This window comes from Microchirus variegatus (assembly GCF_963457635.1).
Source record: "Microchirus variegatus genome assembly, chromosome: 23".
NCBI classification, from domain to species: Eukaryota; Metazoa; Chordata; class Actinopteri; order Pleuronectiformes; family Soleidae; genus Microchirus; species Microchirus variegatus.
This window is the reverse complement of record NC_139824.1, coordinates 9548982-9565360: the sequence shown is the minus strand read 5'-3', so window position 1 is coordinate 9565360 and position 16379 is coordinate 9548982. Positions and strand designations below refer to the sequence as shown.

At 41.3% G+C, this 16379-nt stretch overlaps 1 protein-coding gene across 1 annotated transcript; it reads left to right on the top strand.

The window, feature by feature from the left end:
- Positions 1 to 627: 627 nt before the first annotated feature.
- arhgef38 (Rho guanine nucleotide exchange factor (GEF) 38) lies at positions 628 to 15766 on the top strand (the record flags this gene model as incomplete). Its single annotated transcript, XM_083909127.1, has 14 exons — positions 628 to 853; positions 6132 to 6316; positions 7440 to 7557; positions 7649 to 7796; positions 7907 to 7924; positions 8022 to 8221; positions 9310 to 9443; positions 9562 to 9666; positions 9777 to 9896; positions 10396 to 10770; positions 10851 to 10988; positions 11943 to 12150; positions 14986 to 15320; positions 15584 to 15766. Exons 1-14 carry the CDS (start codon positions 631 to 633, stop codon positions 15764 to 15766), a joined length of 2490 nt encoding a protein of 829 aa, XP_083765253.1. The 5' UTR covers positions 628 to 630.
- Positions 15767 to 16379: the final 613 nt, after the last annotated feature.

Here is a 16379-nt window from a genome sequence, read left to right as displayed (position 1 = left end):
GTTTTCCATTATATTTTATTCATTAAAAAAAAAAATATATATTTTAAAGTCAACATAATGGGAAGGGCCCCCTGGGAATTTTTGCCTAGGGCCCCTACAGACTCTAGAAACGCCTCTGCTAAAGTGCAAGGGTTCAATGATATAAACAAATTAGAAAATGTACATTTTCATTATTATGTGAATGTACTGTAACCATCCACTGTTTACCAATGCACAGGCCATTTACATAAACACTTCCTCGTCGAACCATGTTGTATACGCCGCGTCTTTGTAAAGGCTCATGTCGAATGTGTCTGAAAGCACACGTGAAAACAAAAAACCTGAGCCTGTGGCATGTCGCTCTGTCTGCAAACCTTCGAGGGGAAAGTGATCGAGGTGATGGTACTTTCTCTCCCTGGGTGGAAAAATAAAGGTCTGAAGGGAAGAAGCATAGCACAGCAGTGGAGAGGTGGGGCCACATAGCTCCAATGACAGGTAGACACAGGGAGGAGTTACATTACCTGGGCTGAGCAGGCAGTCACAGTGCACAGTGAGGAGTACACCTGTTGCCTTTTTCTCTCTCTTTCCCCCTTTCCCCTGTCCTCTTCTCCTGACTGATCTGAAGCCACGACGGTAGCTGACGGCCTCACTATGAATCCCAGTGAGGCCGGCGGGAGTGAGAAGGAGAGGGAGAAGGAGAAGGAGAAGGACAAGACCATAAAGAGGAGGAACAGGCCTGTGTTCCTGCGTTACCTGGAGAGGAGAAGGACGGACACTATTGTGGCTCAGGACGTGGCCAAAGGTGACATCAACCTGGGGACACTAGTGAGGAGGAGTCAGTCTGACAAGACGGAGTACAGCGCCAAACTTAAAGGTATATATATATATGTGTATATATATGCCCTAATGACCTCCCCGAGGGTCAACACTATGGCAACAAACTACACAGACGCAAGCCGACACTTGCTCTGACAACTCTTTACATTGACAAACAAGCTCTTTAAACACTGGATAAGTGACATATGAGATGAATTGAACTATACGTGCGTATAATTTGGGGTCAGGCAGTGAACGCATGCACATAAGGTATGCACTGCTGCACAGCTCTCGATACCCTGCACCTGTTGCGTTACCATGTGTCGAGCAGGAGAAAAATTCCCAGAGGGATGAGGGCACATATGCAAACTGTGCTCCAAACTCAGGCACAGAGGAGTGGCTTTAAAAAAAAAAAAAAAAGTGTTCCTGACCAGCTAGTAAACAAGACCTGACACCAGTGACGTGCATGGAAAGACCTTATGTGTTTGCTTATATACTTAAATAATCGTCAAACCCTAGTGTTGACATACTTCAGTCACAGTTTGTTATTTTCATTCTCGGTAACGTTTAACCACGCTTCTGTTTTTACGTTATTTGGGATTGGAAGTGTATGCATCACAACAGCTGACGCGGTCTTTTTCTTTGCATGTCCACGTTTCAAGAAAAGAAAACAGGCCTGTCCTGAGTGCAGTCAGTGACGGGGAATGTTGCGCTGCAGGCTGAATGACTGACACTATACTGTGTCAGCTGGAGGATGATTAGACAAAAATATGAAGTTTTTCCTGAATCTCTTGTTCCTAAGCCTTCTTTATTCTAAAGAGGAATAAAAAAGAAAATGCCTAAATTACTTGTCAAAAAAAAAGGGTCACGTGTGTATTGATCGCAAACACTTTTAGCCTTATCAGCAGTCGCCCTGTTTACCTGAAATAGAGACACTCTCTACTACTTTGCACTTTCTGTTGTCTTTACCTACAGCGCCTGCATCACGACACACAGAGCTTGTTTTCAGGAAAAACAGCCCCCGTGTTTTGTTTTGTTTTGTTTTTTCGCTTTTTTTTCACCCACCCTCTTTGACTTGATCCTCACACCTATTACGTACCTTATTTACAGTGGTTTTACCCTCGCAAATATTGGCCCAAGGATGGCTTCGTTGAAAGAGGAATCATGTGATGCACTGCTTGAATTATGGTCGGATTTTTTTGGTCACTTCGAAAAATCTGTACTGATTTGGAAAAATCTTGAGTCTTGAGCTAAAATATGAGTGTATTTTTTATATATTTTTTAAATTAAAATAAGCCACTTTTAGTATATATATATAAATCATCAATTGATCATTTTCATTTCATATCTTTTATGTTATTTAATGTGGTTTTTTTTGACAGATGAGATAATCTGTGGATGACTCATCAATTTTTTTTAAAACAAAACAAGATAAGAAGCAGATATAACAGGCCTCATGATGAGTCATATTTTTTTATATATATATGTATATATTTGCCGTGTTATTACCATTGCAAATATTGACAGAACGATGACTTCACTGAATGAGGAAACATGTGACCCCGCTGCCTGACAGCCAGTTATCTGCCTGTCAGACTGGTTGGTCGAGACGCGCAGAGCGCCATGGTTACGTGATGTCACCGTGTCTAATTATTTACAGCAGTACAACCGAATATAATAAGTCCTGACAATGATTTACTGGCACAATGCAAATGCAAATACACAAACGTGTTTTAATCATTCACGGAGCAGGTCACTTTTGATGTTTTTATGACAAATCTGGTCAAAACTTGAGGAGCTTTTTGAAAGCAGTATAGAGTTGAGGTTAGATACAGGTTGTATATTATGTTTTATATTGGCCACTTTATTAGGTACATGGGACAAAAGAGTGGTGTGTTCTGCTGCTGCTGCTGTAGCCAACATGGGTTCTACATATTGTGCTTTATGTGATGGTTGCAGTGAGTGGTTACAGTAATGAGTTACTGGCTATTCTCCTCTGACCTCTGGCATTGTTTATTTTAGGGTTAAGATGATGCGTGAGGTTATGATAAGGTGATAAAGAATGCATTAGATCGGACTAGTCCCACCTTTTTGTAATTATTCTTAAAGGTGCCATATGTAAGAATGTGCCCAAAAACGACGGTTACTACATTCAAATTCAAAATACCGAGGTCTTTTGGATTTCGGCATACTGGGGACTGACACACACACACACACACACACATTTATCAGGCAAAGAGGGGACTGTCATTTTTCACAGACAAACAGGGGACCTGGGTTTCTGGTCATTTTTTATTGAAAATAAAATTTACTTTAAGGGTCTTTTTCCATATAATTACTTTAAATGTGCTTTTAACACACACACACACACACACAAACAACCTGACGTGGTGTAAACAAACGGCAGGTCTTAGTTCAGCTCTGAAAATATACATTTTGCGCACAGCCACCACCACAATATTAAAGGCGCCATATTTAAGAATGTGGCCAAAAACGGGTTACTACACTCAGTTTCAAAATACCGAGGTCTTTTAGGTTTTCGTTTTCTCAGCCATTGTAGCTCAGACATAACTGGCAACCCGTGGTTGCTCGGCAGCTGAGACTCTACTGACTGCAATGATTGGTAGATGGCGGTAGGTGGCCCCACATGCCAAAACATGATTTCAAAATATAAACATGATTTGCAGTCTGCAAAAGATTTTGACTGTACTGTTGTTGTTGTGTGAATTCAGTTTGTTATATGAACATTATTCCTGAGTCTCTGTGACATATTAGGAGGATTTTATGGCCAGTTGCTTTAGATTTATTACATAAAGCACCTTTAATATCCACATTTTTTTGGGACTTCCAAAACTGTTCCCAGCTTATTGTATGGCTAAGTCTAACATAATCTTTCTTCTTGATGGTGTTATGTGATACTCCGTGCCTTGTTTTCTCTTCTGGGCCTTGGCTGTTGGATCCCTTTCACTGGGCTGAACACTGAAAAGCCCTGTATCCCCTTACATGGGAACTCCTGTGCCGGCAACCATGCCTCACCAAACATAATACTGGCAAAAGGATAAGTCAGCATAGTCCAACCTGTTGATACAACAGTGTGTGGAGGAATGTTTTCAAGGGCTGTTTTGAATGGGACAAATTAAAGCGAAAATCATGTGAATGACGAAAAAAAACATTGCACAATATGGCAAGAATGTGTTCCATTGATATGTGGTAATTTAAGAAAAAGAGCTGAAACCAGATTCAAATGGAATATCAGGATGCTTCATCTGATCTCTCGTATTAAGGGGACCTCTCACGGGTGGAGGTTTTCACAGATTCCTGGGTCTCTTTTCATGGTGAAAGCCCACACTGACATGTGACACTTGATCATCGTGTTGAAATGTGAAAAAAAAAAATCCACCTTCACCTTTTTTTAATTAATAAGAATATCGTTTTTGGTTCTGTTTATGTTTTTTATCATGTACAGTAATTACCTGAGGTGAAACCAGACACAGATCCAGTTTAGATTTGGTAAAAAAAAAAAAAAGAATCAGCATGGTTTAGCTCATAGACTTACTGTTACTGTGTTCACATGTTGAGACAAAAGGAAGATTCTTCAATTTCATACTCAACATGATATATTATGTTAATTATGTGTGCTGTATGTATCTCATGAAACATGAGAAAGATGTTAGATGTTATTGGGCACATAATGTGATTCCATCTCTGCTGAAGTCAGTCACATGAGAAAAGTCCAACAAGAAAGTACCACTCACGAGCCCAAAACATGAGCTCTTTTATTTTTTTGACTCCACTTAACCAAAAATAAAACTCCAGCCACAGGTTACTACACTCTTAGAAATAAGGGTTCCAAAAGGGTTCTTCTACAAGGGCTTCTACAATTTGCTTCTGAAAAACCTTTTCCCAAAGAAGGGTTCTTGGTAACACTAATGGTTCCAGTAAGAACCATTTTGATCCAGATAACCCTTTAAAGCCCCTTTCCTGAATAAAGGGTTTTAAAAGGGTTCTTGGTAACACTAATGGTTCCAGGTGGAACCTTTATAAAAAGGGTTCTCCTATGAGGACAAGCCCGAAGAACCTTATATGGTTCTACTTTGCACTTTTATTTCTAAGAGTGTAGTCCTGATCATCATGTGCAAGAATTGGGGACTTTTGCTGGATGCCATAAATGAAAAAAGCTTTATTTCACAACTGTTTTGATGTGATGATGATGAATGATTAATGAGAAAAAAGCTTGTGGAAAGTAATGAATTACATTTACTAATGTACTAGTAATTGAGAAGGTTTTTTGTGTGTCCTTCATGTACCGGAAACTTTGGCAGTGAAGGATGAGGACAGGTGAAGTGGCATTGATTAAGGTTCCTGAGAGAGTGACGTCTGTGACCTTTGACCCATTTTGACTGACACTGACCTTTTATTTTGTCAGCATAAAATTAATTCATGTGAAATTTGGGTCCTTTCTGCACGACACAGGAAAGAACCCCAACCGTGTTTTAAAAAGTAACTAGAGTAACTAGAGTACATTTAGAGACCAGTACTTTTACTTGTACTTAAGTAACATGTTATCAAAATTGTGGTGCTTTTACTTGATAATATTTCAGTACTCTTTCCACCTCTGGTGAAAATAAGATACGTGTAAAATGGAGTTGTCACTATCACGAGTTTCTTTGTGTGTGGGTTCACACTGAATGTGATACAACGTCAGTGTGTGTGTGTGTGTGTGTCCTTGCACACGCAGGTGTGTCACAGCGAGCCACTCCCATCACACACACACACACACACCTCCAATCGGAGCGGATGGAATGCTCGAGCGTGCCGAAGCATTACATCATCGCCACGATTTCTTCCGTAACCTGACACAGTGGCCTTCTGTCTGTCTCCCTTCATACACAACCTCCATCCCTCTGTCTGTTCACCTCTCTCTCTCCCTCTTCCCACCAGAAGAGGAAGTGATGCATTGGAATGCATCTCTCTTTCCAGAGCAGACGCTCCTGCCTGCCATGCAAAGCACAGAGCATGTCGCAGACTGATTAGGCAGCAGTGCAATAAAAAACGAGACACAGAGAGAGAGAGAAATGCACCTGACTGGCATGCCAAGCGAGACCTTTTGGCATTTGAGTAGAGATAATTCAATCACTGTGAGACACTGATGGTTGCCCTGGTGTCAAGTGGATGTGCGAGAAGAAGACAAGTTTTTCCAAGCATACAGAGCCCACAGGGTTTTGAGAATTTACCACTGCAACTTAGACCACCTTAGACAAATAGACCTTAAAAAAAAAAAATACACCTGAGCTTATTTACATCTTCGTTTATTTCTTTTTTTTTTCCCCTGTCAGAGAAAATGACACCACTCGACCTGTCTGCACCTCCGTCTCCCGCCGTCGACCCAGAGGAGGTCCGTCTGAGGAAGATGAAGCGCAGAGCGAAGGTCATTCAGGAGCTGGTGCAGACCGAAAAGGACTTCCTCACCGGCCTGGAGCTGTGCATCAGAGAGGTGGTCCAGCCTCTGCGGAACATGCAGGTACGAAAACTCAAATTTTTCAACATTAACCTTGTACAAGAATTTACCCAAACCGACCTATAGACACTGAAAGACACCCCAACACTTAGCCCCAACCCTCTGTTTTGCATGTGTCTGCACAGTATATTCTTCATTATGTAAAGGAGTAGGAGCTAATTAGGTCTTCAATGGAGATTTTTGAGGGAAAACGTGTCACATTCTTGAATGAACAGTTTTAATAAGGGGTATAAGCGAGAGTTAGCCAGTCGTGATAACCTCGAGAATTTGTGCTCTTGATTTCACCTGCACCACGTTGACATTTTGCAGTGAGTATCAATCCGGATTCTACTGCTCAACAAAGCCAGACATTCAGCAGATGGACAGCATGCTTTTTTTTCGCCACCCATATCTGCACTTGATGATATTGTGGTTGGTGTATTCACACAAGCACTTCCACAGTCAGGTCTGATAGTATTGCTTGACAGAGAGCCTGTTGTCAGATGAAGGGCAATGTTAGCAACTAATCGCTTCTGTTCACAAAGACCAAACAGAGGCGCAAAAAAATATAGGAACAACAAAACCTACCAAAAGTTAAACCTACCAAAGTGTGGGAATAGTAATTAGGGTTTGAGCATGACTGTGCAAGAACATTATTGAAACTGAAAGAGTTATTATTATTTTATTTTTAGGAAAATCGTGGAAAAAAACACGAGGAAAGTTTTTGAAGGCCTGAACATATCCCAAAACTCACAGATTTTTGCGACCACATCAGACCTGGTGTAAATCGCCGAATGAAAGTGGTTCGGGGAATGTGAGTAAAAAAAATTTAAGTGGGCGGGGCTAAAGACTGACACAAAAAAGTGCTAGTAGGTCATCTCACGAACGAAACTTGGTACACACTTTCATTAGGTCGTGCCATGAATAAAAGTCGATGACAAGTTTCCTGTGAATCTTACAGGAAGGCCGCCATTTTGGATTGAACGCGAAAACGGAGAGCATTTTTGGCGAATTTAGCACCGATGCTACAAAATCTATCTAGTCCTACAGTTTTTGAGTGATCACCTTCAAACTTGGTGAGGTCGCTGTGGACCAGTTGAGGATCAGAATGATCAGTTTTTTATTGATACATTTTATCCTGTGTTAGGTTGTCGACATAGATCGCCTGTTCACCAACACGGAGACAGTGTGCGAGGTATCTGCAGCTCTCCTTCACAGACTGCAGGAGGCCATGGCTGACTCCGACCCGGAAGCAGTTGTCATAGGTAAATGCAAATCTGACTCTTGGCTGATTACATTTACTGCTCTGGATGCTTTTAGACAAACGATCTCATGTCCCCACATTTTATCCCGTAGGAGAAGTATTCATCCAGGCGAAGGCAGCTTTAGAAGATGTATATAAGATTTACTGTTACCATCACGACGACGCCAATATGTCCCTCAAATCGTACGAGAAAGAGGAGGAAATAAAGCAACATTTCACCACATGTGTATTAGCGCTGAAGTAAGTGAAGTCGCTTCCTCTAAATCGCATCATCTAACACTTCCCCTTACCTGTATATCATAAATGTCTTCTTTGACGGGTAACTGTCTTCTTGTTTTTGTTTTCTACAGAAAAATATATGACCAAGAGTAAGTTGGCAATTTAACAATTATATTCACATGAATTTACGTGTAGATTTTTGTTGATTTAGCAAAGTTTTTGTGTGTGTGTGTGTGTTTCAAAAAGAGGGAAACCTAACTTGCTGGACATGGGTTCACTGCTCATCAAACCTGTGCAGAGGATCATGAAGTACCCGCTGCTGCTCGGGGAGCTGTGGCAGGCCACGCCTGAAGACCACCCTGACTACAGTCCACTGCAGGAGGCGTTCACCGCGGCCAAGATCATCAACATCAACATCAACGAGTTCAAGAGGCGCAAGGATATCGGTGAGAATTCTGTTACCTGTGATATTACGCACACGGGGTCTCTGCAGGTTTCAACAAGTCAAATTTAAAGACTTTTTAAGACTTTTTAAAGACCATAATGAATACAATTTAAGACGCATTTGGCAAAAAAGTACAAAAGACATGAAGGGAATTTAGAGCAACAAATCGTTGAACTTGCACTTACCCATCTTATGCAAGCAATTCGGCTTAGCTGTGGGCTTTCGTTAAGTTTTCTCCGCTGCTATGCTAAGCTGTAACACACAGCGGCGCGCGCACAGCACGCCATCTAGTGGTGCTTGATAAATTCTCCCCGGGCAGCACAGGCGGTCTACTTTAGTTCCGTGTTGTAGTTATGTTACTCAAAAATGGAAACATTTCAAAGTGAGACTGAAGTTTATGGACGTTTTAAATAAAAGTAAGGTTCATAGATTTTTAAGACCTTTCAAAATTGTATTTAAGATCTTTTAGGTGATTTTAAGACATTTTAAGGCCTTAAAGGGACAATATGTAGTATTTATGGGTTTATATAACCCAAAATCCACTTTTTTATACATATTATGTGCTCCTGCATTGTCTGGTCGCTGTATAATATTCTTTGTTTCATTTTCGTAGTGTTTCAAAAAGTCATTTAAAATAACATGGTCACGGGCCACGGTTGCATAGCCACTGTTAGCAGCGAGACGCCATGTTTCTGCCGGAGCCTGTAAGGACAAACGCGAGAGAACAAATCAAGCGTCTCTTTACTTGTAGCGGAAGTCCCGCCTCCACTCTCTCCGCTTCGTCTGCTACGGCCGCGGTAGCTCGCCCTCTCCCTCACCTCACGAACCTAATCTGCTGACACGGAGAAAGACGACGAGGACGACATTTGACCAGCTGCCGATACCGTAGCGCTCAGGGAAGGGAGGGGGTGAGCAGAGCAGCAGGTCTTTGTTGTAAATTTCAGCCTCTCCTCTAGATGTCACTATAAACTACTTACTTCACCTTTAAATTCAAATGATTGGATTTAAGACTTTTTAAGACCCCGCGGATACCCTGGTACATGATGTGTTGTCTGGCTTAATTATGTGAATGTATGATCTAATTCTCAGTTATGAAGTACAAGAGGTCGGAAGACGAGGGCACACTGAGAGGCAAACTACACAAGTTCAACATTCACTCCATCCGTAAGAAAGGGGACAGGTTTGCTGGGTATCTCAAGATCCTCACTGGAGTTGAACCACAGGTAAAATACAGTAAATTTACGAAGATGGCAATTCAATTAGTGTAGGAATTTAGATAAAGGCAATGATGTAATGATGTGCATTTAGCTGCGATTTAAACTGCACATGTTTCTTCTGTAGGTGAGAGATGAAATATTTGATAAAGAGGAGAAGCTGTTCAGAGGTCTGGAAAAGGCTGTGAGGCAGCTGGTCAAGAATGTTCACTGTTACCTGCAGCACACTCAGGTGGGCATATATATTACTGTCGCGAAATATTATTTCCAATAATGTAACATTTGTATATTTGTATATACTGGTTTAATGAGAATATTGTGTCAAATGTGTATTTTCTGCAGGAGATGGTGTCTGTAGCTGTCCAGAATGTCCAGGACATGGAGAACATTGTGAAGGATCCATGTAGAAACGGCACAAATGGATCACTGCACAGTAATGGAAATGACCCCTATAAGCACTTTGTAAGTGCGGCTTTTGTTCTACTTCACAACATATAAATGGCATACATTGCATTACGTTCGCCCTTCCCTCTTCTGCATTAGTGCCACTCCATGCTTTGTTCCTTCCTGACCTTTCATTCAACCTTCAACTCCAAGTCATCTTTCACTTTGCCCACTGTTCTCTGTCTACTGTCCAGTTTTGTTAATCCTCTTCAGTATGCTCAATTCACCTCTTCATTTCCTTATACTGGCTTCTTTGTCTCCGAGGATTGCACAGGTGCCAATTCTGACATAACTACACCTCTGAATGAGACTCTTTGTGTAATAGTTAGCCTGTAATGACCTTTACAAATAACTGTAGAGACACAGACATGAAATTCATGTTTTTGTGATTTGAGGAAGCATAAGATAATTTTGTAGAAGCCATGTTTGCAGGATTCTTGCTTTTATAGATCTGAACTGTACTTTAAACCCCTTCTCATCTCATCTTTTACCTTCTCGATTGGTTTCTTCCCTCCAGAAAAACTGCGCGGAGCGCTTGGTCCTCGCCCCGCTCTCCTCTCTGCAGGGCATGTTCACAGCCCCGCAGAAGCTCATCCAGAAACGCTATGACAAATTGCTGGATTACTGCAGCCGCCTCGAGCGCTCCTCCTCTTTCTCATCCTCCTCCTCCTCGTCCGCCACCACTTCATCTCCCTCACTGGCGTCAGAGGACCCATCAGGTCCTGCCAGGAGGGACTACGAAGCTCTCAATGCCATGCTCGTGGAGGAGTTGAACAGGTTCAACATGGCTGCCTATACTATCCTGACCAACTGTGTGCTCTATCTAGTGACCTTACTCAGGGAGCTGATGGACTCAATTCTCCTCCGTGCTCCATCTATACATCAGCTTCCAGTGAGGACTTACACGTTATCATACATTTAATTTCAACTCGTGCGATACTGAAATTCACAACTGTTATGTTGCTTTTCCAGGCTCCGTTATCGAACATTGTTGAGGTGCAGAACAGCATCATGGACGGGCTGAACAACCTGACTTTTGTTAAAGATAATGCACAGAGGCTAATGGAGCGCAAAGTCAGCTTTGAGAGACAACGAGACAAGAAAACAACGGTACAGACTTTTTTTTTTATATATATATATTTACACCACCGTTCAAAAGTTTGGGGTCACCTATACCATTTTTATTGTGTTTTCCATTAACCCTAGAACACTATCGCTCAAATTCAAAACACCATCACTAACGGAGTAAATAAAAAGTACTTGTCATCAAAATATATCAAAACATGACAATACATGACACTTTTGAGTAGTATTCTTTTATTTTAAACTGTGTCATGTCTAACAAAATGAAAGAAAATCATCATCATGAGGGGACCATATAAAAATGCTCCAAAATTACTGGAAAATTGGGCAACGGTGTTCTAGGGTTAAAAGTCACACTTTTATTCATCAAAAGAGTTGCAAAATGAATAGAAAATATAGTCAAGACATTGACAAGATGAGAAATAATGATTTTGCTTACATCAAAGAACCAGCAAAACTGTTTTCAGCTGTGCTAACATAATTGCACGAGGGTTTTCAAGGGTTTTCTAATCATCCAATAGCCTTCTAACGCGATTAACAAACACAATGCACAATTAGAACACTGGAAATGAGCCTCTATACACCTATGTACATATTCCATTAAAAACCAGACGTTTGCAGCTAGAATAGTTGTTTACCACATTAACAATGTATAGAGTGTATTTCTGATTCATTTAATGTTATATTCACTGAAAACAAAGTGCTTTTCTTTCAAAAATAAGGACATTTCTAAGTGAGCCCAAACTTTTGAACGGTATTGCAGGTCCCTGATCAGTTGTGTAAATAAACCCCACATTGACCCCAGGGTGAGACAAAGATCCCACATCATATAAAACCTATTTGAACCCATTCGCAGCATCTGTCTGCAGCTGTACGTCTGAAATTGAGATCATTCCCCCTTTTCCTGTACTCTTCCTACACTCTCTCGTACATTGATAACCGGAAAACATGTGCCCACTCGTCATCTCGACTCTCCTCCAGGTGATGGAGGTGCAGCATCAAACCGAGGAACAGCGCGCGTGGCTGCTGGCGGAGTACCCTCCCAACCGTCTGTACCTGTTGAAGAGAAAGTGTAACGGCTGCCAGGAGCAGGACCTCAGCCTGCTGGAAGGGGAGCTGGTGGCTCTGCTGGAGGACACAGACCCATTAGGCAGCAGCAGCCGGTGGCTGGTTCACACTGGAGGCAAGTGTGTGTGTGTGTGTGTGTGTGTGTGTGTGTGTGTGTGTGTGTGTGTGTGTGTGTGTGTGTGTGTGTGTGTCCGTAAATGAGTAAATTATAAATTAGGACAACGACCCTTGAGGTATGGGGAGTGTATGTCTCCTTTAAGCCCCCTGCAGAGATGACAGAGGCTGTTTGGACACACAAAAGTTTACTTTCTGGCTCCGACTAGTCAGCACACAAGAATCAGTCCCAGGAGCTGTTGTGATATTATGGTTGGCCGCCTCTGGGGAGGGTTGCCTCACAACAGGGCCAACTCTGTAACTTGTCTCCATCTCCACCTCTACGTTTCACCTGAGATGCCGCGTCTTGTTTGGCATAAAACCGCCGTGCGTCGTAAGCAGTGTTACTTAGAGTACAAAGCCTTTTCCTTTGGGTATTCGGGAAACAGGGATGGAGAGATGCCGCTCGCGTGCCGTGCCGTGCACTCCACAACAACAACTTCTTTTTGATGAGTGCGCGGGGAGAAAAAAAAAAAAAAAAAAAAAAAAGTCTGTGTACATGTTCTTGGTGCAAAGTACGTTCTTCACACGCTCGTCTTTTCCTCTGGGCTTACACACATTCTGGAGAAGTTGTTGTTCACCCTTCTGTTGATATCCACGGTATGAATATGCTCGCCTCATATTTACACACTCCTCAGGTCCCTCATAGTAAGACAGTATAAGCAAATACTGAAGCGTATGTTGACAGCCTACGTGGATCGCACCCTCGTTTTTTTTAATTTTAAGGAAGCAGTTTTTTGAATAATTAAAGGTGCATTATGTAATAAATCTAAAACCAAACTGGCCATAAAATCCTCCTAATATGTCACAGAGACTCAGGAATAATGTTCATAACAAACATTTTTTTGCAGACTGCAAATCATGTTTGTGTTTTGAAATCATGTGGTGCCACCTACCGCCGTCTGCCAATCATTGCAGTCAGTGGAGTCTCAGCTGCCGAGCAACCACGGATTGCCAGTTACGTCAGAAAACGAAACCTAAAAGACCTCTGTATTTTGAATTTGAATGTAGTAACTGTTTTTGGTCACATTCTTACATATGGCACCTTTAAGAGAAAATGTACAAAGTACAAAGTAGTTTGTTCTGCAATTACTTCGCCCTTAGATAATATTGTATAATGAGTCAGTTCACTTCAACTACAAAAGATCTTGTTCTTACCAGAGTGGAATATTTAGAGACATTCCCCTCAGGTTTTTCTTAAGAGTTTGCCTTTATACCAAAATGGTCTCAGTAGAAAATTTAAAGGTGCCATATGCAAGAATGTGGCCAAAAACGGTTACTACATTCAAATTCAAAATACCGAGGCCTTTTAGGTTTCGGTTTCTGATGTGATTGGTAGATGGCGGTAGGTGGCGCCACATGCCAAAACATGATTTCAAAACATAAACATGATTTGCAGTCTGCAAAATATTTTTTTTAATGCAAATACTTTGGCTGTACTGTTGTTGTTGGTGAGTTCAGTTTGTTATATGAACATTATTCCTGAGTCTCTGTGACATATCAGGAGGATTTTATGGACATTTGCTTTAGATTTATTAGATAATGCACCTTTAAAGACAGAAAGATTCTGCATCCTGTGTAAAAATGTCTGCCACATTCAAACCTGTTGCCAAATGAGTTCACACAATGCTGATTAAAGCAGAACTATGCAGGATTTTTACCCTAATTTAAGAGCTCGGGAGTCACTTGTTTTACGAGATCAGGGCCAGAGACCTCAGAATCAGGAGGTTTTTGCAAAGTCTCAGGTCTGTAGAGAATCATGGATTGCTTCCTGGCACTATACAAACCAGATACTGGCTATAAGATCAAGGCAGCTATATCCTTATTTTAGACATTCATCCTGGCAGAGCTGGTGAAGAACATAGAATAGAATAGAATAGAATGCCTTTATTGTCACATCAGAACATGCTGATAATAAAAACAAGGTTTGAGGGAACATGCAAAAAAGGATGGCGACAGGTATTGACATGGCTCCGCGGCTTCTATTTGTCAGCTCCGTTGAAAACAAATGCACATGGCCAGGAGAGGTGAAGGAGGTTGTTTACAGTGGTGTTTTTTTATATATTTACTCAGAAACTGGAGGGGAAACTCCTAAAGTTAAAGGCAAAAAAACAACCAGACTTTCTGCTTTAAACCTATCACCTCTACATGATTCTCTCTATTTTTGTTTTTTAGTCTTTTTATTATCCGTGCAACAATCCCATGCTGTTGTTTAAAAGGTGCATTATGTAATAAATCTAAATCAACTGGCCATAAAATCCTCCTAATATGTCACAGAGAATAATGTTCATATAACAAACTGAACTCACCAACAACAACATGTACAGCCAAAATAGTTGCATTAAAAAAAATATTTTGTCTGTTGAGTCTCAGCTGCCGAACAATCACGGGTTGCCAGTTACGATTGAGCTACAATGACGGAGAAAACGAAACCTAAAAGACCTCGGTATTTTTGAGTTTGAGTGTAGTAACCGTTTTTGGCCACATTCTTACATATGGCGCCTTTAACATCATGACTGATGAAGGCAAGGCCAGTCTATGGCTGAATATGCCAAGACGTGCCTATGAAGCTTCAAAAGTGGATTCTTACTGCTTAAAATAATCCTCGACGTTCAGTAGAACTTCACAATTGTACATTTTTAAGAGCTATTTCCCGCTGTCTCTCTTTGCAAGAGTTTTTTTCTGACAGTGTTTTGGCAAATTACTCAGAAGGCCACAGGGGCTGATAATTAAAACTGCACTTTCGGTGAACCAGGGCTTTGCAAATGAACATCTTGACAACATGTAAATGTGTCCCCTTCAGGTGCACAAGGCTACGTCTATTCCACGTTCCTGAAGCAGTACAATCCACTGAGGGACTCACAGCGAAGAATCCAGAGGGCCAACGAGCAGCAGCAGCAGCAGCAGCAGCAACAGCCTGAGCAGCAGCAGCAGCAACAGCAACAGCAGCACCAGTCGTCCGCCATGATGGAAGACGACTTCGATGACATCAGCCTGTTCGTGTCCGGTAGCGGAAGCAGCAGCCTGCGCAGTTTCAACCTCAACACGACAGACAGCAGCTCGACCCTTTCTGGTCTACAGGGGGAATTTGAGAGTCCAGAAGATATGGAGGATCTAGTGGACACAGAGGCACAGCAGGTGTGTGTGAGCGTGCATGTTCTTGCAGCATATGAATGTGCAAGAACATTCATATGGTGAAAAAAAAAAAGTTCTGTTAAATTTAATTTTGAAGTGTCATCTGTAGGATGATTTTGCATGAAACTCAAGTTTGCAGCATGAATAATAATACACAGCTCATTCACTAATCAACAGTGCCACCTTCTGGATTTTCAGGAGAATGCATGTCACTTTTAATATCTTGGGAATAAACAAAAGCTGTTATTTTGTGCGTGTTTTCACAGTTTTACGCCGTCTACGCATTTCAAGCCCGCTGTGACCAGGAGCTGACCATGCAGGAGTACCAACATGTCCGCATCCTCCAGTTCTGCGACCTGGGCGGTAACAAAGACTGGTGGTTAGCTGAGGCTAATGGACAGAAAGGATATGTTCCTGCCAACTACCTTGGCAGAATGTCCTACGCCTAAAAAAGGGGTTTAGATTAAGATTAAAAAAAACAAAAAAACATAGGGTGCCAAACCCCAAAGGAACGAGTGGCATTTCAGACAAAACCAATTACTTTTCAATTCATATTTTTTAAAAAAAGCTTTGGATGTAAAACATGTTACATTTCTGCTGGTGAATGTCAAAAGGATTTTGTGACAGATATGTAGAGATCCCGCAGGTATCAGTAGATATTATCAGATGTCTCATACCAAAAGTGTTGAAACTGAATCCGCTTTGTTTCAAGAAGTTCATGAAAAAAACCAAAAAAAACAAGCACTCATCAAATGGACCAGTAATCTGACGATTAACAATAACGACGGTGGGAGGACGCAGCACACTCCGCTGAGCACTTTTGGACTTCAGTGTTGTCAAGTTTATATCAATAATGAAGTAAATTTTATATATGAAATGATTTATGAATGAAACAGATGTTCTATGTGAAATGATTTAAAAATGAAGTATATATATATATATATAGATATGTTTTATGTAGATGTGAAAATGAAGAAATCTATCATGTCATTTATATTTGAACAGTTATGTCACATGACTGTATAAACTACAAAAACAAAAAATCCCTGCTGTGTTTATGTC